General features: G+C 34.8%; 1 protein-coding gene across 1 annotated transcript; it reads left to right on the top strand.

Annotated features, from left to right (window-relative positions):
- Window positions 1-24,356, top strand: LOTGIDRAFT_111574 (hypothetical protein; the record flags this gene model as incomplete). Its single annotated transcript, XM_009048878.1, has 4 exons — window positions 1-391; window positions 21,641-21,981; window positions 23,653-23,746; window positions 23,833-24,356. 4 exons carry the CDS (start codon window positions 1-3, stop codon window positions 24,354-24,356), a joined length of 1,350 nt encoding a protein of 449 aa, XP_009047126.1.

Here is a 24,356-nt window from a genome sequence, read left to right on the forward strand (position 1 = left end):
ATGAATTGTACAGACTGTGTTTCAAATACCTTTGAGGACTGTGAAAACTTGTCGGATATTTTGGAATTATTACGTTTTCAAGCGGACAATGAAACTTTGATTAAACGATTAAATGATTGCAACTATTTGGAATATCCCAAACCGCTACATTTAGCAATAAGTATACCATATGCTGCAGTCTTTCTTCTGTCTGTCCTGGGCAATTTTCTCGTCATTTTGACTTTGGTGCGGCACAAGAAAATGAGAACGATCACTAATGTGTATTTGTTAAATTTGGCTGTCAGCGATCTATTATTAGCAGTTTTCTGCATGCCTTTTACATTAATACCATTATTATTACAAGATTTTATATTTGGTGATGTTATCTGTGTTCTCATCAGATATTTACAAAGTAAGTACAATTATGTTTACCTTTTAAAGCTCTTAATACATCAAATGCATTGCAGAAGACATGCACGAAGTTAGGTACCCACAAAAATAACTGATTTCGCAGTTGTTTGTGGTTTGCAAAAGTGTTTAATCCTATGCTCGAAGAAAAAATAAACCAAGTACCAAGATCAGAACCGCAAACCAAAACAACACACTGGCAAAATAAATTTTCAAATGAGGTAGTATATCAGTGAAAAATCTGTAGACATTCGTGCTGCATAAAATCAGCTTATAAAAGTGCACCTACGTTTCTAACAGTTTACCAATCAATGGATGGTTTTCCAGTGTAGGTGACCGTTCTTAGATGTTATTTGTGTCTTAACATTTAAGTAGTAGGCCTAACAATCCTACATTAGATAGTATCGTTATTATCAGACGTAAAATACTCATACGTAAGATAATTCTTAAAATTACTTTTATACGTAAATTGCAGTCTTATCCTCTAATCTTCAAAAATTACAAATATTCAATGATACTTCTTGTTTAGACACGTTGAAATGGTCAATAATACAAGTTTGAAATAAATCCGTGTTTTAAGCCTTAAATATAGCATCATTATTATGAAACTAAAATGAAAAACTATAACTCGGAAGAATAGGTATTTTGATGACTATCAGCTTCAATTCACTGACCTAAATAAAATACGAGGTAAGCTAAAGTGTCTTACTATTGAATGAATAGGTCTGTTTTCTGTTATACTTTTCCTGAGAGAAGAATATATATAAAAATATTGATTTAGTTTTAAAATTAAAGTCCCTAAGACAGCATTTTCAGGACCTTGAATATATGCAAATAAGTCTTCAGAAGTATCAGAAATGTACGAAAATCGAATAATTCTTTCAATACCTCAAACAAATTTTTTTTTTCTCTCTGAAAATTTAGGTATCCTAAAGTTGTACACTGAGGTGCAATGACGAGAAGTGGGGCTGGAAAATTGGGTGTAATATTATCCAGTCCTTAAAACTATTATTTCATATGATTCCCTATCGAGAATCGTTTAGCTGTTGTTGCTAAGATTATGTTTTACTATGTCTTGTCTTATGGTCAAAGCGTGCACCTATACAAATTAAAAATATTTTAACCTTAAAAAATGTTTTTTTATTTCTGATAATTTGATCGATACTTTTTAAATGTTGCATGTATTTGTTTTGTTTTTTAAATTACCAATGTTTTCTAGATAGAAATTTGTGGACTATCGTCCTTTGTTGACGACTGCATTAAGATACTTCTCCATCGTGTCCATTCTGTATTCACAGAATTGATCTTGTGGTATATGTTTAACAATATAACAAGTTTGTCTACAACTCGTTTGGAGTGTGAAATGTCTCAGATGACAAATTTCTTATTTACCAAGTTACAGATTACAGCAAATTGTTACAAATGAGTCCAACCGTTCTGGAATCATTTATTATACAAACAGTATTCCTGGGATTGATTGAGTAAAACTGATGTCTCGCTATATTTCAATTTAACTCAAGTCTCAATAATGTTAAGACCACATCAGTCATTACTCAAGGGAATTGTCGCAACTAAGCATGAAACACATGTATAAAAACCATCAATTTCATATATTGCTTTAATTTAAATGGTCTCTTTACCAAAGAAAGCAAGAGATATAGGAAGTAAAATTCTCATTTCATTTCTCTAAGAAGACTGAAATAGCCAAATGATATGAGCTTCTATAAGTTCTTGCTAAGGTCGTGAAATAGGACTTTCCAATGCGATTGCACCCTGTCAACGATGAAGAACTGGCGTGGAAAAACATCTACCCGTTCGAATAGGTCAGGTGTTGATATAGTCATCTGTCTTAAAGAAGCATGACATATGACGTTGTCTGAGAATTAACATATTTCATTGATCAGTATATATATTATTTCTCGATCAGAGTATTTTTGGTATGTACTAGTGAATATCTGACAACAACAAACGAAGAAAGTTCTGATTTTTTTTACGATTTTTTTTTCAGGAATAGACAATAGAGCACAGGGAAAATAATTGACTTAAGCCACCCTGACATTTGAGCGATTTTTATCCCTGGAATACCGCCCAATTTGTCGTGCTTAGACGTCCCATTTTTGTTACTTTCAGCAGAGCTGTCTGTTCATAAAGAGCTGGTTTCTTGACGAATTTTGTCGAAACTGTGTGTGTTTGTAATCATCCAAGAATAAACCTTATCAAAATTCGAAAAATATTTAAAATAGTTTTTGTCCTTGTTCTTGAAAATGCGTCAATTTTTTTAGCTCATAAACACTCTTAGAAGGTACAATTCTTTACGGATTTTGACGAAACTTGCTGAAATTGTTTATTATTACCCAAGGATGAACCCCATTGAAAATAAAAATAATCGAAAAATATTCAATATGAGTTATAGCCCTTGAGCGCGTTCAATTTTTACGCTCGGAAACAAATTTCTTGGCTGATTTAGACAAAATATGGTGAAATTGTTTATTATCACCTTTTATGAACCTTGATCAAACTAAAAAAAAAAAGAAAAAGTCTGCAAATAAAGCTTTTGTATGAAAGTGTTTCTCTTGGAATATTTCATTTACTGATAGCTCTTGTCAATCTTCCGGACGACTTGGCTGACATTGTGGGCATACATGTATTACGAGGGTCATCGCTATATTCCTTTCATATAACAGTTTTTACGAGTTTTTCAAATCGGCAGTATAGATGTTTCCACCATTTTGAGGAATCCGTGTCACATCCAAAGACAAAGGCAAGATGATTTTAGAAAGTTATTTTATATAGGGTTGCAGCTGACTACTGGGCCCGATTTAACCTTTCAATTATAGCGATTTGTATCAAGAACAGCTGAGATTATTACCAACTAAGAATAAGCTTTGAACATGTATATTATTAGGATAAAGGTATGGAAAACAGGGATTACCAACTGTTATGAGATTTATCATCCATTAGCACATAAGTAACAATCCTATTATTTTTGTAATGCGTCATCACAAATAACGGTAAATTAAAGCTCAGATTCAGATCCACTATCACATGAGACATACAATAATGACCAAAGTTTATCAGCCCTGAATTCCGGTAATGGTGATCTCCGAAATTTCCCATACGACCATACACTAGGGGAGTTTGTGACTTGAGGCTCACAAGAAGCAGAATAGTTAGATGGGTCCTTGTATGGCGGGGTTTAGTCACATGAAACGTGCTTCTCAAATATGACACAAATGTGGCACACGAATCGTGTTGTAGTCGAATGAAAGGCGATTAACCAATCGTAACTATTAAGTATGCACTCTAATACTACCCTTACGATGACTCTGCCTCCACGATGCCGTCTGAGAACAAGTGCCTGAATAATTTAAAAAAAAAAGTGATATGCGCTTGGGGTTCAGAGCACATATAGAAAGTTATCGCTACCACGTTGAGCCATATCTTAAGATCAATAGCATGGAGCATCATATGGCTATGTCTACTTATAGCCCCATCACAATAGTTTGGGGTCAACTAGAGAAAACCACAGAGTTCTGTCCTTGGTCTTCTCCTGATTTTAATATATAAACGACATTTTCAAAAATATAAAATCAACTGCGACTCTCCCGAATAACGACTTAGAGATAATTATCAACTGGGCAAAGACCTTCAACCCACTGAAAACTGAAACACTGGCACTTTGTACTTAGAAAACCCCACTTTCGCGATCTCTTACTTTAGATAATATATCTATTAAGGAAGTAATCTCTCACAAACACCTAGGTTTTTACGAAAACTGGTAAATCTTTTGAATCATAATATTGGTGTAGGCATCTCTTCAAGTGGTCTAGTTGAATCCTCGACTACCCTTAATTCGTTCAGAGCCTTCAGCAAGGAGGGAGTCGAAAAACTAATTAGATCTTCAAAACTGACAAGTTGTGAATTAGATCCTGTTCCCACCAAATTTATTAATGAAATCTTAGATGACCTTCTCCCTGTTATTACTGATATAATAAATAGAAGTCCTCAATCTGGAGTCGTACCAAAAGCATTCAAGCACGCAGTCGTGAAACCACTCCTTAAAAAGCCGGGACAGTCCTAAGCAGTTTCCGACCCGTGTCAAATCTACCATTCTTATTTGAAGATACTAGAGAAAGCCGTTAAAGCATGTATTATAGATCATCTCGACGAGAACAGTCTCATGGACAAATTTCAATCGGCCTATCTACCATCACATAGCACTGAAACGACACTTTGTGGTGTATGAGTGGTGTATGATCTGCGGTGCTCAGTAGGCAGGGGTAATTTGTCTCTTTTAGTACTCCTAGACCTCTCCTCGGCATTCGACACTATAGACCATGATAAACTTCTTCACACTCTTCAAAATCAATTTGGGCTACAAGAATCAGTATTAGGATGGCTATCTTCCTACCTTACAGATAGGTTCCAATCAAGATGTCCGCTCAGAAAATGTTACTCTGTCTTGTGGAGTTCCGCAGGGTTCAGTTTTGGGTCCAGTTCTGTTTGTATTATATATAAAACAGCTGGGTCAGCAGATCAATAAGCATGGCATTTCCAGACACTCGTATGCCGATGACACACAACTTTACACTAGTTACCTTCCTGATCCTGTTGATTTTACTAATATGCAACTATGCTTTGAGGACATTAAATCATGGATGACACACAATATGCTGAAACTTAATGATTCTAAAACAGAGTGTATGCTCATTGGACCTTCATCGCGTATCAAAAAGCTACAAGCAGATCATTTACAAATAGGCAATAACATCTTGCCATTCCAAGAGTGTCAAAAATATGGGTGTGATACTTGATTGCACATTAATCATGGAGAAGCACGTGAACGACGTCTGTAAGAAATCTTATTTTCACCTCAGAAACATTGGAAGCATCATACAGTTAATTACTGAGTCTGCGGCAGCAACACTTGTTTGTTCCTTGGTGTTAACTCGTATCGACTACTGTGATAGTCTCCTTTCCGAAACATCTTCCTCCAATATAACAAGACTGCAATCAATCCAAAATAACGCCGCCCGCATAGTAACAAAATCGCCAAAATAAGCCCATATTACACCAATTCTGAAAAAGCTCCATTGGTTGCCAGTATCGAAGCGGATCGATTACAAATTCGCCTCTTTGACTTACCAATGTACCTCAAACATGGCTCCAGAATACCTGACTGATCTTATTGCAAAGAAAGTCCCTGAACGAAAAAAATCTACCATTTTACAGATTTGACCATCTCAAACGAGAAATTTACATTGCCTCTTATACGGAACGGAATCATTAATGTCTAATTTTCCATCGTATTAGCAGCTGAGTAAGAAGGTGTGACGGAGCCATATATATGAAATGATAATTTCAGACAACGTGAACATCTATTGATAAATCAATCTGCAAAATAAGAGAAATATAAACAAACATTAATTGGACTATCGTTTGATGTTCCCGTAGTTGATACGAAATTGGATCGGGATTTGGAATAACGCATGAAAACGGTAATTCATTATAATATTTTTTACGAGTAGTAGTAAAAATCATATTGCCAACCAAAATTTCAAGGATGGTTGATTCCATATTCGTTACAGTTTTGTATTAATGCCTCTGTGACATTTAACACTTTCTCTTACAGAAAAACGTTATACAAATTCCTAAAGCAACACGGGTTAATATGCATTCTTTTCAAGCAAAAGTTGTTTTCTATTAAATAATTACACCGTATTTGTTAGTTTCAGCAACTTCTTTATTTTGGTTCTTGGTACATTATATATTTATGTTATCTCCTCCGCCTCTGCTTTCGTTTTTATACGCCCACATGAATATGTGGTACTTAGTATATATTGATGGGATTTTGGTAAAGTTTGATGTTGGTAATAATTGGAAGAACGATTTCAGGGTTACTGCCCTTGATTTAGTAAAAACCCAACAAATTTGACTTGTAGTCATGAAATAGGGTGCTGTTTTTATCTGATCTCAATGAAACTTGGTATGCATGTATATATGGACAAGATCTCAGTCAAGTTGAAGTTGGTAACAATCGGGTGAACGCAATGCAATTTGGTTGTAGGCCTGATAGAGCCTACATTTTTTACAGTAAAGCTTGAAATTAGTAACAATCAGATGATTGACTTCACATATTAAACCACTACAGACTTTATCATTACTGATGCCAGTGGGCGTATGTTACCTTGCCTGGCAAGATGTTTTTTAAGGATAACCTGTCTCAACCTATCTGTTATCACGATGACCAAATTTTACAAGTAGGAAAAAAAAGCTTAATTAAAAACTTGATGTCATTATTTGTTCTTGCACAGAATTTGATCTAGTTGAATCGCAAGATCTTAACCAGTTCAAATATTGGAAGAATGTTGTGTAGGATAATCTACTTAAAGATTTATGTAAGCTTGTTTTAGTAAGATTTGATAAACCCAAAATCGATATGTTCGGATCATGTCAGCAGATAGGTCTCGAGAGATGAGCTCATTTATCTTACACATGTAAAGTGTACAAAATGGGGTCTACCAAGGTCATAGATAACAAAGTGTCACTGAGCCTTTATGTTTAGCTTCGCTTTCATGGATCAGCAGCTGGGACATATAAGTTGAGGTACGGAACTTTTCGGATAAAAAACATTTGGTGAAATGTTGCTTAAATTAATAGAGTTTTATCCAATCAGAAATTGGCTAGATATCACATGATGTACTGAAGTCATGTGATGTAGTCAAAGAAGGCAGTCATCAGCAGGAAATGGTAACAATTTGCAATAATGATTTCGAATTTTTTTTCCAATTTTCCAATGATGCCATTATGCTGCACGACGTGTTATAGAAATTGTTGTCTATATGTAAACAACTTTACTAGAAATTAAATTAGACTGAACCGTATTCAAATAAAAGTAAAAAGCAACATAACTCTGGTAGTATATATGGACACAGCTTTATGGAACAACAATCACTGGTTAAAGTTTTATGCAACGTTTCGAGGTGTTTCCCCCGTCGTCCTCAGGCACATAATGAGAAGAAGTGATGGGCAAACTATATATACATTAATGCTTATTATTAAGAACACACAAGAGATAAATGGTTTATTGATACATTACATTAAATTTTGACAGGTACAATAAGAGGTACATAATTCTTAAAATAACATACAGGCTGATTAATTCAAATAATAGAAATAAAGTAAATGAATTAAAAAAGATTAATTGAAGATTAAATAAACAACTATTGCTGGTATTGAAGTCTTTTATTAATAGAAATTACATTGTTCATATAACTAACTATGCTTAAAGTTGGAAATTGTTTGAATATGAATAATTACAAGTTGATAAGTTTATCATATGCATGCGATAAACGAACACCTTCATCTCTGTTAAGGTCAGGCTGATATCTTCTGATGTGGATAGCTTCATGAAGTCTCCTGGTTTTATCTATGTGCTTATTGATTGTCAGTATGTTGGTGTTGTCAAAGTTGACTTTATGTCCTGTTTTCCTTCCCATAGCAAGATGTTCAGCCACAGCAGATGTTCCTTCATTGCCGGGCTTGTCTTGATGGTCTTTGAGTCGAACATCAAGGGGTCTCTTTGTTTCCCCTATATAAGAGCTTCCACAGGAGCACTCAACTTGGTAGACACATCCCTTAGGTTTTTGGTTGTTGGAAGGATTCAATTTACCACTGGCTCTGAGCAAATCTTTAAGCGTTGAGTTGCCAGAGAACACTGTTTCAATGCCGACTGACTTTTTCAGGATCTTCTTGATTTGGTATGATGCCTTTCCGATGAATGGGATAGCTAAGCGGGTTGATGGTCTGTTGGGATAAGGCTGTTGGTTGGTTGGTTTTGCCATTAATACGGATCGAAAAGCTTGATGTACAAAGGCTGGAGGGTAGTTGTTGTGCAAGCAGAATATTTCTTGATGTGTTGTAATTCTTGTTGAAAGTATTCTGGATCACAAATCCTTTTTGCTCTTCTGACCAGCGCTGTGATGGCCGCCCTTTTGACATGTTGAGGGGTGTTGGAATGGTAGTTCACATACTGATCTGTATGTGTAGGTTTCCTATACACGCATGTCTTCAACTGACCGCCTAACCGCTTAATTCTCACATCCAGAAAGGGTATAGAGTCATCTTCTTCTGCTTCCATGGTGAAATTGATCCTCCTATGCTGAGCATTAAGATGCTGAAGTAGAGCTGATGGGTCATCTTCAGCTCTAAGCATGACAAAGGTGTCATCAACTTTCCGGAACCAGCAGATTGGTGAGATCGGAGAGGTTTCCATGGTCTTTTCCTCAAAGGCTGTCATATAGATTTCAGTAAGCAAGAGAAGACCAACAACCTTCTTGGCCAAAAAATCAAAAGCTCACAACAAACCAAATTTGACAACTTAAGAAGACAGAAAAATCATTCAGAGAATTTATTAAAACCAGACCACAACCAAAAAAATGAATTCCTAACCAAAACTGTTATCAACCTAAGCCAGAAAAATCTTACAGACGAACAGATAAACCTCCTCTCCCGAGGTCTTAAGTTTTCACCCGTTACAAAACTCAAAAACCATGATGACTTCATCGTCAACATAGAACGTGGCTTACACCAATGCGAAAACTTACAGAAGACTCCGCAAAAACCCAACGAGCATATACAAAGACAGGTTGGACAAGAAGTTAAACGAACTTGAATCCAGTAACCAAATTACCAATCAACTTAAATTTAAACTGAGATCAAGCCGCCACCCACGTTCACCATATGCCAGAGCAACAATTGAAATCCACAAAAAACCCCATCAAGGCTCGGCTACTCATATGCTCTCGGGATTATGTCTTCTATAACATCGCCCAACATCTTAGCAGAATCTTGGCACCTTTGAGGAAAACAGCTAACTCATTCATTAAAGACTCAGAAGAATTTGTCACCAAACTGAAAGAAATGCAGATCACAGGGAAGATGTACTCATATGATGTTGTCGACTTATTCACCAATGTCCCATGTTAAGATGTGTTGAGTATCATAAGAGATAAGATATCTAAATTAGAGACCCCACTAGATACTACACTTACTACAGACAGCATCGTCGATCTCATTCAGATGTGTATGTCCTCTACCTACTTCACATGGGGAGATGAGATCTATGAACAAATCCACGGTCTACCTATGGGAAGCCCCTTGTCACCATTGATTACTGAAATCTATATGACAGCCTTTGAGGAAAAGACCATGGAAACCTCTCCGATCTCACCAATCTGCTGGTTCCGGAAAGTTGATGACACCTTTGTCATGCTTAGAGCTGAAGATGACCCATCAGCTCTACTTCAGCATCTTAATGCTCAGCATAGGAGGATCAATTTCACCATGGAAGCAGAAGAAGATGACTCTATACCCTTTCTGGATGTGAGAATTATTCGGTTAGGCGGTCAGTTGAAGACATGCGTGTATAGGAAACCTACACATACAGATCAGTATGTGAACTACCATTCCAACACCCCTCAACATGTCAAAAGGGCAGCCATCACAGCGCTGGTCAGAAGAGCAAAAAGGATTTGTGACCCAAAATACTTTCAACAAGAATTACAACACATCAAGAAAATATTCTGCTTGCACAACAACTACCCTCCAGCCTTTGTACATCAAGCTTTTCGATCCGTATTAATGGCAAAACCAACCAACCAACAGCCTAATCCCAACAGACCATCAACCCGCTTAGCTATCCCATTCATCGGAAAGGCATCATACCAAATCAAGAAGATCCTGAAAAAGTCAGTCGGCATTGGAATAGTGTTCTCTGGCAACTCAACGCTTAAAGATTTGCTCAGAGCCAGTGGTAAATTGAATCCCTCCAACAACCAAAAACCTAAGGGATGTGTCTACCAAGTTGAGTGCTCCTGTGGAAGCTCTTATATAGGGGAAACAAACCCTGAGTTCGACTCAAAGACCATCAATACAAGCCCGGCAATGAAGGAACATCTGCTGTGGCTGAACATCTTGCTATGGGAAGGAAAACAGGACATAAAGTCAACTTTGACAACACCAACATACTGACAATCAATAAGCACATAGATAAAACCAGGAGACTTCATGAAGCTATCTACATCAGAAGATATCAGCCTGACCTTAACAGAGATGAAGGTGTTCGTTTAGCGCATGCATATGATAAACTTATCAACTTGTAATTATTCATATTCAAACAATTTCCAACTTTAAGCATAGTTAGTTATATGAACAATGTAATTTCTATTAATAAAAGACTTCAATACCAGCAATAGTTGTTTATTTAATCTTCAATTAATCTTTTTTAATTCATTTACTTTACTTCAATTATTTTACTTAATCAGCCTGTATGTTATTTTAAGAATTATATACCTCTTATTGTACCTGTTAAAATTTAATGTAATGTATCAATAAACCATTTTCTCTTGTGTGTTCTTAATAATAAGCATTAATGTATATATAGTTTGCCCATCACTTCTTCTCATTATGTGCCTGAGGACGACGGGGGAAACACGTCGAAACGTTGCATAAAACTTTAACCAGTGATTGTTGTTCCATAAAGCTGTGTCTATATATCGTACTCACAATTGCTAAATGCCATTCAAAGACTTAACTCTATTTTCAGAGGCAAATTACATAGTTCTGGTTTCAGATGTATTAAATCATTTGAATATAAATTGTTGCTTTATTTATATTAATACTACTTAAGAGAATAAGAAATAACAAATCCATACCAATTATAATCTGGTATCATTTCAAAATTTAAAACTTAATAGTCTCAAAGGAATACTACCTCTAAGAAATTTTATATTCTGAAATTTGGCCAATAAAATTCATTTTCTTCAGTCATCTTACCTAGTGTCATAACTATACGATTCGACTATGCTGCTATCGATTTTTAAATATTCAACAGCACGTTCAAAAAATATTTGTGGATTACAATATATAAATATATAAAACTGTATATTCACACTCCCAAACTAACTAGCTGTTCTGATCGCGTTTAACTAGATCCACACTCTGATTGATACTAGTTTTGTCGTCCAAGACTTCATTTTGGATGAACAACGTTAACAAACAGAAAGAGAGTCAGATAGGTCGACTTTGCAACTTAAAAAATTTGAGAGCAACCGGATAACCTACGACCAAAAAAATGTGGTTGTCTGGATTTATCATCTAATCGATCATATTTTCCATATGGGCGTTCTGCTAGTTCCTTTTGCGACATACGCTTTGAATGGCCAGTCGATCTCCTCCTACCTTAAAATCACATGTATTTAAAATTGACAAGGTATGCAATGAAGATACAGTAAAAGAAATGCTGTGAAATAGCGTGTACACTAATTCAAGTGGCAGAAAACAACTATTAATAGTGATTAATTATATATTTATTGTTGTCAGGATTGTGAACGACTTCATAAATAGAGCATCGATTATCTTAATACAGATTACAGTAGTTAAAAAAACTTCGAATGAAAATACGAAAATACTGCAATCATATAGAGATTCTAGAGCAAAATTTTTGAGTTTCAGCGTCCGATGAAAATTGACTAAACCAGCGTCTAAGAGGCCCAAGAGATCAAAACACATGCTTCAATCAACATTTAAAGGTTTTATTTTTACTCGTGGATATAAAACTGGAACAGTCCATAATTCTTCAGCCGTACAGATTGATTAAATCCCTGTGGTTCTGGAAAGGTTGTGTTGTATAAAGATCCATCGGCATTTAGAAAATTAAATAAAGCTATCTGTGCAGGATATTGGACAAAGTGAAAAATAAAGACGTAATATATCATTTTATTCCCAGATAAAATCTAGTCACAAAGAGGACTCAAGTTATAACTATAGGTAGAAAAAGTTAAAGCAAATTCTGAAGAGAAATAGATAATTCTTTGGAGTCAGTATGCTGTAACAGCAAGGATAGATGAAAGATGATTATTTTGACAGATTCAGCCAAACTTTCAGTCCGCACTCTCTAAACAGTCGGCTTGTAATTTGATAACAAATTTTAAAAAAAAGATGTTGCTCAAGAAAGCTATGTAATACTGAAATGAAATGTACAAAAAAACAATTTTCTATCAAATTTACTTCTCGTCTAGATAATATAAAGGTATTGCCTTCAGTATTTCATTAGTGACCAGCTTCAATAATAATAAAAACAGAAATCGGGAAATGAGAGGCACTCAAAGCATCACAGACTTATAAATGATGATTTAGTGGAAAAAATCAGACACTTGAGTCAGTAATAATACTTCCTAGATACCTACTTGTTATTACTAATGAAGTTGTTATTTTGTCATTATCCAGTACTAGATTATTGGTGATAAAAATTTAATGGCGGTCAATCAAACTGGTTATCATTATAAAGTCAGAACTTTAGAATAATTAAGGCATGAAGCTACATTTTTAGTTCAACCGGGTAGATGTCCACATAGACTGACAAGTTGACTCTTAATAATACTACGTATTGTAGAGACAGACCACCACGTAGATAAATATCATGCAATTTTGTATTACTTGATTTACACCTTTGAAAACAGTAAATTTTGCATTATGACATTATTACTTGTGTACAAATTAGATAAATGTCCATCAGGAGTGTCTTTTTACTCAAACTACGTCGCCATATTTATCAAATTTGAGCCAATGAAATTCATGCCTTTTGATTGGCTGAAATTTAAAAAGGCAATAAGTCTGATAAGATGGCGACCATCTTCTAAATTGCTCCACGCTTAAATATTTTAAATTTGAGACAATAATTAGTGGTTTATTCTGTCGAAAAAAAGGATGGTATGGAGCTGACCTCATAACAAACAAGAAAATTGTCAGTTTTTCGAAAAAAAAAACTCAAGAAGAATATTTCAATTTAACCAAATTTGTTGCGCTATTTCAAGATATATTTATATATGGTCTTCTGACTCTCTGCCGACAGTATCGGTCTATTGTCCACACTATGACTTTTCAATGAATAAAGCCTATCACGACAACATAAAGTTGATGACGCATTTTAACATCTGACCTCTTGCAATTTAAAAATTAGGCATTGTATACATATCATTTATGTTTTTGTGAAACAGAAACAAGTAGACAAAAGGCACCAGAAACACGAAAATAGAACATATTCGATTCAAAACATGAACAAAAAACTAACTCGTTTGGTTTAAATGAAAGTTTAAGGTGCATAAATGTCTTTGATCGATTCGAACAGCGATTTGACAATCGCCAGCATTCGTAGGCGTGAACAGTGAGTTGGTTGCATAAAACTATAACCAGTGAGCGCTGTTCCTTAAAGCTGTGTCTATATATATGATTACTGTGTCCCCTAGCTTTGCAATAACAAAATGAGTTATGACTGTTCAGTGTCGTACGTGACAATCATACGATTTATACCGCAAATGAGATCACCTGTTAATATCTCTCGATTCCAAAGAAAGTTATTTTAATAAATGAAGTAGAAGTTAGGTTATTAAGGAGTTAAAATCGATTTATCATTATGAGTACAAAACAATTGTTTTGAATTGTTTCCATAAATGTCTTGTGCAAGACACTTAACGAGCTACTTAATGTCTATTATTTATGATTTACATGAATAATTTCCCTAGGTTGGTACTTAATTAACTTTCTTTATCAAATTTAAGGCAAGCAGCGATATTTAAATACCAGCCTGTTTTCAATAATTTGATATGAAAAACTACCCAAATATTGATACAAAAACTACCCAAATATTGATACAAAAACTACCCAAATATTGATACAAAAAATACCCAAATATTGATACAAAAACTACCCAAATATTGATACAAAAAATACCCAAATATTGATACAAAAACTACCCAAATATTGATACAAAAAATACCCAAATATACAAAACTGACAAAGAAACGTAGCATATTTGGATCAATTGAGCATGATCAAAATTGTTATTTTTTTCTTCATAAATATGAATTTTAGACCTTTAAAAAGCTAGTTATGATATTCAACTGATAATATCGGTTGCATACGATTTAACAATTGCGAACATTGGGAAATGTGAGATGCCCGTGGGAGCAAGTTCTATGTGATTCACAGAAAAATCGAAATTCACGTGCAATAGTTGCCAGGGTTCTGTATAAAAACCACCTGATGTGACATTGAAAAAAAATTTAGTTGCTTTTGTGGAACAGCTATCGTGGAACCTCCCAACATCGTGAACAAACCATTAGACGATTAAATGCCAGACAATTTACACTAGTCGTTGCGAATGTTTATAATGGTAGAGTAAGAACCAAGACTCCACGTTTATTAGAACACCACCAACAGGACCAATGGCCGTCCACAGGCAGCCGAGTCACAACACCAAGACATGATCCCTTCATTCTACGACACCATCTGCATGACAGATTAACAGTGTCACAGATAGCACCGGCCACTATCAGCGACCAGTCAGTGCTGACACTGTTCGAAATCGGCTGGCTTCCAAGAGACTTCCAGTGCTCAATCTTCATCATTGTCAGCAATGACTTGCGTGGGCCACCCAAGGACAACATTGGCGGCACCAACAGTGAAGGAGCCATGTGTTCTCAGATGAGAGTCGGCACTGCATTTCCACTGCAGATGGCAGAGTACGATTGTGGCTAAGAAGAAGTGAATGATTTACAGAACAGTTTGTTGTTGGGAGGACCAAGTCTGTGATGCAGACGGCAGTTTTTTAAGAGTGCGAGTGCCGATTTAATACACTAGTTTTTCAAGCTATTACATGTCTTAGCATGTTTAAATCTAATCATTTTATATCTATATAATTCACTTTGGTGCTTTGCAAGCTTCATTATTAGATGTTAAATAAAGGATGTAACATTATATGCAAGACTTCTAATCTGAAACAAATAGACTTGCCGATCGCATCAAATAATTTCAATACATTGCAAATAGAAAAGCTTAAAATAACTTTATGTTCTTATCAACATGGAATGGACAGTTAATGATTTCTGCGTTGGTTTAATGCACGATATCTTGTATTAATCACACTAAAAGCCGAGTTTACAAATAAAAATCAATTTAATATAGCCTACTGCAACAAGTTTTAAATCAAAATATGACCGATATGCAAAATCTCTACTGTGGGGCAAAGAAATATTGTTTGTATGGCAGTAGATAATACGAAAACGTTAGTTTAAAAAAAAAAATGAAGATGTAAAGTATTTTTAAAGCAGTCAAATTTGAAAAAGGGACCATTTTGTCGCGAAACTCGCAAATTTCAACTTGATCGTACCTATTAGGTTTTACCAAGTTAAAAACTAAATGAACTGCATAATGTTCAATAATCAATAGCCTATTAAAAACCTTGTGGTTTTTGACATCTGCATCCATTTCAAGTCTTATTTCAAGTTTTCAAAAAAGGAGGGAAAGCAAGTTCTGTGCTTCGAATATTTGCGTTGAACTACTAATTTGATCTTCATATAAGAATATATAAATTCAAAAGAAGTATTGCGAGATCATCTACTGAAAGATGTTCACGTTAATATACGTCCAAATAGACAACCGCAACATGTAGGCGTATGAAAACGTCGGTTAAAAAAAGAAATTGCTTGGTAAACGTACCTCAATGTCAGTCCCAACTGAACCACTCCACGTTAATCTTATCAGTTCTATTTACATAACATATTTGATATAGCTTGCAGAGATATCGGCAAGTAGGAAATTGAATTACTGCGTCCTGGATTATATAATACTTGCAATGATTAAAAATGTCACAAGTGGAAAAGTGAGTTCTAAATGTCTGATGAAAAGAAGGCTTTGTCGCATACCAATTCGCCTACAGATGGTAAACAGTGCCAAAATGTGTCGCGAATGAAAAAAGCGATAAATTTTATCCGTCTGATATGACACGATAGTATCAATATCTAGTACCAGTATTTAGATGAATAGTATACTGTTAGTAAAAGTACCCAATTGAGTAATACTCTGTTTATAACAGAAACTTGTTAAGTAATACTGAATACATTGTAAATACAAGTATCTAAAGATTGTTAACAAAATCTAGATGAGTAATACATTCTTATTACAAGTATCTAGTTGAGAAAAAGATTGTTAACAAAATCTAGATGAGTAATACATTGTTATTACAAGTATCTAGTTGAGAAAAAGATTGTTAACAAAATCTAGATGAGTAATACATTGTTGTTACTAGTGTCTAGTTCAGTAAAAGATTATAAACAAAATCTAGATGAGTAATACATTGTGTTTACAAGTATCTAGTTAAGTAAATGATTGTTATTAACAAAATCTAGTTGAGTAATACCTTGTTATTACAAGTATCTAGATGAGCAAAAGATTGTCATTAACAAAATCTAAATGAGTAATACAATGTTATAACAAGTATCTAGATGAGTAAAAAATTGTCATTAACAAAATCTAGAAGAGTAATACATTGTGTTTTCAAGTTGAGTAATAATTGTTAATGGCAGAGCGTAGTTCAGTATCAGTAATACTAATACATAATTATAGAATCAGTAACTAGTTAAATAATAATGAAAAACTGTATATTGAAATATGAATTGTTAGTGCCATTACTTAGTTGACTAAACCATATTTACCTAGTTGAGATATAAATTGTTAATGACAGTATCTAGTTGAGTAATACATTGTTAACAGCAGTACCTAATTGGAATTGTAAGTAAAAGTACCTAAAGTTGAGAAATAGATTGTTAGTGGCATAATCTAGTTTAATACTACATTGTTAGTAGCAAAATATAGTTGAGTGATTTATTGTTAGTAACAACCTTGTTGAGCCATGCATTGTTAATAACAGAACCTTGTTGAGTAACACATTGTTAGTAGCAGCCCGTAAGAGTTGAGTTATAGATTATGAGTGCAGTGTTAAGTTGGCCAACTTAGTTGAGTAAAACATTGTTAGTAGCAGTCTGTAAGTGAGTAAAATATTGTTAGTAACAAAATCTAGTCCAGTTATAGATTATGAGTTCAGTGTTAAGTCGGCCAACCTAGTTTAGTAATATATTGTCATATCTATTTCCGAACTCATTGAATGTTGCATTGTTGGAGAAATATATTGTTAGAAGAAGCTACAGCCCTCCAGCTATGAATTGAATTATTTCCTCAGGATTTGAAAAATAACTGATATATTACTTCTGACTTGAAGCTGGTATTCTAATTAATAACAACCCAACTCAAAAATCGTAAGTACATTTGAGTCGATGAAAGCAATTTATAATATCGAAAATCATTGCATACTACTACTATATATACTACTGCAGAAATATTTAAAAAGATGGGGACATAGGGATATCAATTCAATTAGTCGTCTCGAAAACTGTCTTATTTTTCATCTTGCCTTGAAGCCTTTTTTCATTTTGTTGTGAAGTATTAAATGTGTTAACACCTTTTTAAGCAGATTATCATAGAAAATTGAATTTTGGTTAAAGCCTTTACGTTGTTGATTTTTGTTTTTCGACCAGATTAACATAAAGAGCAAGAAATTTCTTGTTCTTTAAGAAGAAATAAATTTCGTTCCTACAGATTCACCTCAATGCATTCAGCAACCGTGCGCCCAGCACGATGGAGGGTAGGCTTAACCTACGGAGTTATACGAACCAGACAAAACAATTCTGACAAAACAATACTCCTTGGCTGTATTCTGTATGTCTGACCCTAAACCCAGTTTAGGCCAAATTTGTCGAGCTATCAGCAATCCAGCAGAGTTGGTAAATTAAACACGTAAGCTAATTCAATCGAAGAACAATTCAACACAGGTACCATTCCTTATACAATTTCATTTCACCATATTTGAGTTCTATTTACTGACAATAATTGACTGGGGTTAGAAAAGTAAGTTTATCTCCTAATGTAGTTTATATTGACATAATTCATAAAGATATTTAACAAGAGCTGTGTGTACAATATTGGAGGCGCCATCTTTATGTTAGATAAAATGATGATCTGGTAAACGTATTGACCAACCAAATTAGAACAGGGAAGTCGATATCGAAAAGAAATTAGTTTCATATCCTAACCGGAAAACTTTCAATATCTGAAGCAATCCGTACATTGAGGTATTCTGTAATAAAACTGAGGATTAAAATCGCCTCAAGTCTAGCTTTAGTTGAGTCTGTCTTTGATGAGCTGATCAAATGAATGCTGAAAAAGAAAAGGATATAAAAGACAAAATTGTTAGAGATATAAAAGTATGCTTCTACTCTAAATTATGTTATTTTCAAAGCTAAACGGGTATAATTTGTTTTTGACTTAAGGTCATCTTTTTACACTTAAAATGCCCTTAAAGTACTGAAACGTCTTTGAAGTTTTCTTCAATATTTTGCTCATCGATGAATAAATTGGCTATATGAACACGATTATTAAAAGCCATGAAAGGAATATGAGGGTAATAACGTGCTGAAAGATATTTCTTCAGTGTGGTTAAACAGAATTTGTGTCTAGTGTTGGGCTCTAGTCGACTGACGATTCAAAGCATTTCATCGGATCTAACGCAAAAGACATGAAAGAAACGCTCATGTACAACTGTTAGAAATTGCTAATGACTGGATGGTCGCAGAATCAGACTACATCAAAGTTTTACTTGAAAGTAGAATATGAACAACTGGTGACAACTGCGATTATCTTAGACGTCGACGTAATCTGAAGCAGATTTTCCAAGATGCCCTCAGTTATAAATTTCGCCAGTAGAAGTAGCAGGATCGACTTGATCGTTCATTTAATCCTATTTACTTAGATGAAGGTTATATCTCTCACATCCACAAACGTTTTTGGCTGAGGTTTAAATGCCTTGGAACTATTGGGAAAGTTTGATTAACTAAATTGGGTCAAATCATTTGCTCCAAGCAACTTTGAATATTAATATATTCAATGATATTGGATAATATCATACGATATTGACCAGTCCATTTGAAAGTCAGCTAAATGCCGCGAGGTACGTTTTGAATATTTCCGGCTTAGATTATTATATAGAAATCACTTCCTATCACAGCCATCTTCAGTTATCTAGAATTAATCATGATCGCTTCATTTGATCGCAATTAACTTCCTTTTTCATTTCGGGGTCAATGATGGACGTTTATGTATTTTGTACCGTATCGACGTACTACCAATGAGTATTCTCTACCTTGAACTTATAATATAGGTATTGATAACATTGAATAGATACTTTACACAGCTTGATATCATTAGGAACTTTTCTTGTATCATGCGTGTCTGCATTTACAAACGTCGAGGAAACAAGAAAAAAAAGTTCGTTGTAGCTTGACATTGTGAAGATGCATTTTGACAGGACATTCCAATTCATGCCCATTCATCAATGGGTGGTTCTAGAGCATAAATGAAGTATTGGTCATATTTTTAGGTTTCGAATAGGTTATGACGGGAGTTTGTCCAAGTATGAATTTACATGTAGTTAAATCAAACTTCAAATTCGTACTATGTCCTGATTTTTTATTATGTTGAAGAATATATACGGAAAAGAACATCTAGGGTTAGAACTGTCCAGAAATTTTATGCTAGATTACAAAATGCCTAATTACCACCAAAAAGCGTTCAAAACTACCCTAAGATAGAAAACCCGTGAGTTAAGTATTACATAAGGTACAGAACAGACAAGGAGCCAAACGGACGGAACATAGCAGTTTAACCAAATAATTAGCATTACCAGATACTACCATGTTAAACACCATTAAGATTAAGTACTTTCAATGATGCCTCTTTCTCAGATGCTTCGGAAAAGGGATTATTCCTCACCTCTTTAGTTACAATCTAGCTAATACTTAGAAATTTAATAACAAATTTATGGACTTCCCCGAGAGCTTCAGGTAAAATTAATGGAACAGAATCGAAGACATATTTACACGACAATTTATTGTACTTTATATAACTAACCAATCTAGGATATCTGTTTCAACTCAATCAAACAGATCATGATTTGTTCAATATTTTTATTGTTTGTTGAACGAGACTTGCATCCATCTCGAATAATGATTAATAATTTGATTAAGCCGGGATATTAGAAACTAGAGTGATAAATGATATTGATAATAATAGTCGCGACTAATTTCATTATTCAAATAACATCAAATATTTGCTGCAGTAGCATTGACGTCACGAGATCAGGAGTTATTGCTGCTAAGATCAAGTCGCCTCTGAATAGCGTGATGAGATTCTTTTACGTCTTGTTGTACGGTATTGAATAATTTCTTTTGGAAAAACCTGCATCTTCCTCATTGATTGGATTTTGGAATTGCATTGCGTTTTTTGACTATCTAATTTCATTAATTTAAGAATAAGAATGATATAATTTTTGCACATTTGCATAATTGACTGCAATAACCTGATTCTAACAACACAGACGTGGGACGCTGACAACATTGATCAATTTAAACAAGGTTGGATTGGCTTTGATAGTTCTTTGGTGTTATTCATGAAGACATTACACGCGCCAACCTTCCGGAACTAGGGGTGTAAAAAAAGGGAAGGCTGACTTCAGAAGAGAACAATTGTCGGGATTGATAAAGGGTTTGAGAAGGTTTTCTATCCAGAATAGAATTGATTTGGTGCATTCTGACACATTTTGGAGAAAAAACTTATCTTGAAATTTTCTTTGAAATGGAGTTGGGTACAATACGACACAGGCGTCGTCACCTTCCTGCAAATCACATAGCAACCCTAATTTCATAGGTCATATATCGAAAGATCAACACACACTCACTATTAGTTGCCAGTGTACTTCAAGTAAATGTTTGGCTAATGATCCATGTTTATAATTTCTACACGCCTAAATGTCTTCATTTAAGTTAATCACCTACTTTGACAGTTGGTTAAAACACGTCTTAATGAGCCGGAAATTCAATTTCTCTCAAGTAGAGTAATCTCCCCTTAATTTATCCAGATTGGCAGCACTCTTAACCGCGACAAAAATAACTACTTCAAAGAAACAACATTTTGACTAGAGGCATACTTATTATAACCACAAAAATCGGGTACATGGTTTCGCGTGATCAAAGAACTTGTTATTAAATATTGATTATAATATACGCTTGTAGTGAGCATTGTACAAAGGCTTGCACATGTTGCATTATAACTCTTAAGGGGGAGCTTCCTGCAATCACATGACGGGAAATTGTTTTGTCAGGTTGCATTTGTACCCAGGGCACCATCAAGTCTATGTGGAAAGGGGTACATGCTGACAATATCGTATTCATTCTACAGCATCTAACGTGTGAAATATCTATACAGCTTGACATCCTTAATATTGTGAACTTTTCATATTTTTCAGGTGTTTCAGTAACAGTGAGTTGCTATACTCTGGTAGCTATTAGTTTAGAAAGATATTACGCCATTTGTCAACCACTACAATCTAGACGATGGCAGACACTCTACCATTCTTATAGAGTTCTGGCTTTTATCTGGATTCTAGGACTTTCCATAACGATACCAATAGCCGTATTTACCAAGCGACTACAAGTTAGCACTGGTGCCTATGCCTGCCGTGAAATATGGAGTGACTTTCTTACAGAAAAACTGTATACCGGTTTCCTTGACATTTTATTATTGTTGATGCCGTTGTGCATTATGGGTTATTCGTATGGCCAAATTGGAAGTCAGCTGTGGAAGGATGTTACCCAGTACGAGACATTTCATGCTTCATTCGGTAAGTGTGTAATAATTCAGAAATAATAATCCATTTTAGAAATGTTGAAATACCGTCTAAATAAGACATTTGAAATACACTCCGTGGTACTTTCTGGTTTCTATGAAGATGTTGTCTGATCGTGCAGCAAACTAATCAGAAGGTGTTATACAACAGTAAACACAAATATGCGGTCTATCTATAATTTTCTGGTGAAACGACCCTTCTGATAATAGTTCAATCCATAGACAGGTGTAATTATTTGTCTTAATGGTGTGCACAGAAAATAAACTTCCACCCATATGCGATGATTACATTATCTATCGTGTTGGGGTAATAGGACCGGGTGTTCTGAAAGGAAGATGCTTCGGAATATAGGACTCTAAGAGCACAGTAAACAAGCTTTGCCACTTGTATCAACATATAACGTTGCTGTAATGATGTAAGTTTTCTTTAGAAGCCACTGATGAGTTCACAGATTCAAATCAGGGGTTAAAACATCGTATCACGAAGACGAGTTTTGACATATGACGAATGGGAAGTCGTTTGGATACGATGGGGATTACACTAAATTTTATCTTGAGGAAGTTTTTGATTCGTTTATGGCCCAAAACGTTATTACTTTCAACATCCGAAATAGTCTGATTGCCTACAACACGATAAATGAGACATCACCAGGCTTCACAAATTCACATAATGAAGGTTATTCAAGTTGAAATGATTTTGATACATATAGTACTTTCATAATATAGCAAATGATTGGTGAAGATAACAATAAACGTAGTTTACCATCCCACTAGAATGACCTAATCAATCAAGTCATGATAGATGTCAAAATGTCAAAAACGATTTTTTAATCAAAGGTATAGAAATCAATCTAGGGACGGAAATCTTAATCTATGTAACTAAATTTCTGACTAACTAACCCAGTTTTCATACTTCATTTCCACCTTGAAGAAAGAAACTCATTGATTTCATGATTCGATAGATCTCTTCTCCTGGTTTTCTGATCTTGTTTTGGATAATAGACAGCACTATCATATCTATATATAAAAATCACCATGGACCTTATCACACAAGATTAGGACTATAATATTGGGAGATTAAATGAATATTATAGCCGTTGCAATATTTGATTTAGCGCCTTGTAGACGTCAATTTCAGCTGTCCTCAGTCGTTTTCAGAAATAAAACCATACGTTTGGTTCTCCTACAAAAACAATGCACCAAGTAAGAGACTAGACTTTAGATTAAAATCCTTTAAGGACTGGAAGAGTTTCATTTTACCTTTAGATGATGGAAAGAAGAATTGCTTAAGAATTGCATGCCACAGATACATATTTACTATGTTTCATCGTATAATAATTTCATATACGGCGGCTGTGGGTTCAATTCTCGATCTGCGTGTGATAGTCCGATGCCATCTTCACTCACAATTCCAGTCGACCCAGCTGTAAATGGGTATGGATAGATCAATGCCAAGAGGTTTGGCCAAGGACCAACTCGTAGAAATGATCTTTAACTGTGAACATAAGTTGTTATCCTTGGAAAATAAATTGTGTCTTTCTTATACTGTAGTTTTGTAAATTTCGTGGAAGATGCGATTTGATTCTCGCAAAGGGTTAATACCAGTAAAATGGACTGCTGAACATTTTGAAGCTTACTGTAAACCTTTCCAAAAATATGTTTCCAGCTACAAACATTATTGCAACTCATATACTACTTTACATATCTCTCCCTTTTGAACGTTGGAGTAGATTATGATAATTTCATTGTTGATTTATCACGAGATTGAATAACTGTATATTTATCTTTCAGAAAATGAGAATATAAATCAAGTTAAAACAGAGAAATCGGGGGTGAATGGATCCCAGACGCCTGATGATGGTACTGGTTGTTGTGATATAATGAATCCCCTGTTATTGAATGGTACTCCTCAAAACTTGCGTCAAGTCAATTACCAGCGCGTTCTTCTCAGTAAAAAGCGCGTCATAAAAATGTTGTGTGTTGTTGTTTTGGAATATTTTATTTGTTGGACACCATTGTTTATTATCAATACTTGGACAGTTATGGACTATATGAGTATACGTAGCAGTCTGAATTTGCTGACGAAAGCACTCGTACTCTTACTGGCTTACATTTCGTCATGTGTTCATCCAATAACTTACTGTTTCATGAACCGAAGTTTTCGTCAAAGTTTTGCTACTGCATTTAAATGCTGCCCTGGACCCTTATCGAGGAGTGGAAAATCCATGGCATTAGTTAGTGAAACCTCTCAGGTTCGACATCAGAAGAGGATTGATGCTACCTCCACTGCTCAAACATCGCTTCGTGTTGTATTTCAAAAGAAACCTCGCATTTAG

Source organism: Lottia gigantea, assembly GCF_000327385.1.
Source record: "Lottia gigantea unplaced genomic scaffold LOTGIsca_13, whole genome shotgun sequence".
NCBI classification, from domain to species: Eukaryota; Metazoa; Mollusca; class Gastropoda; family Lottiidae; genus Lottia; species Lottia gigantea.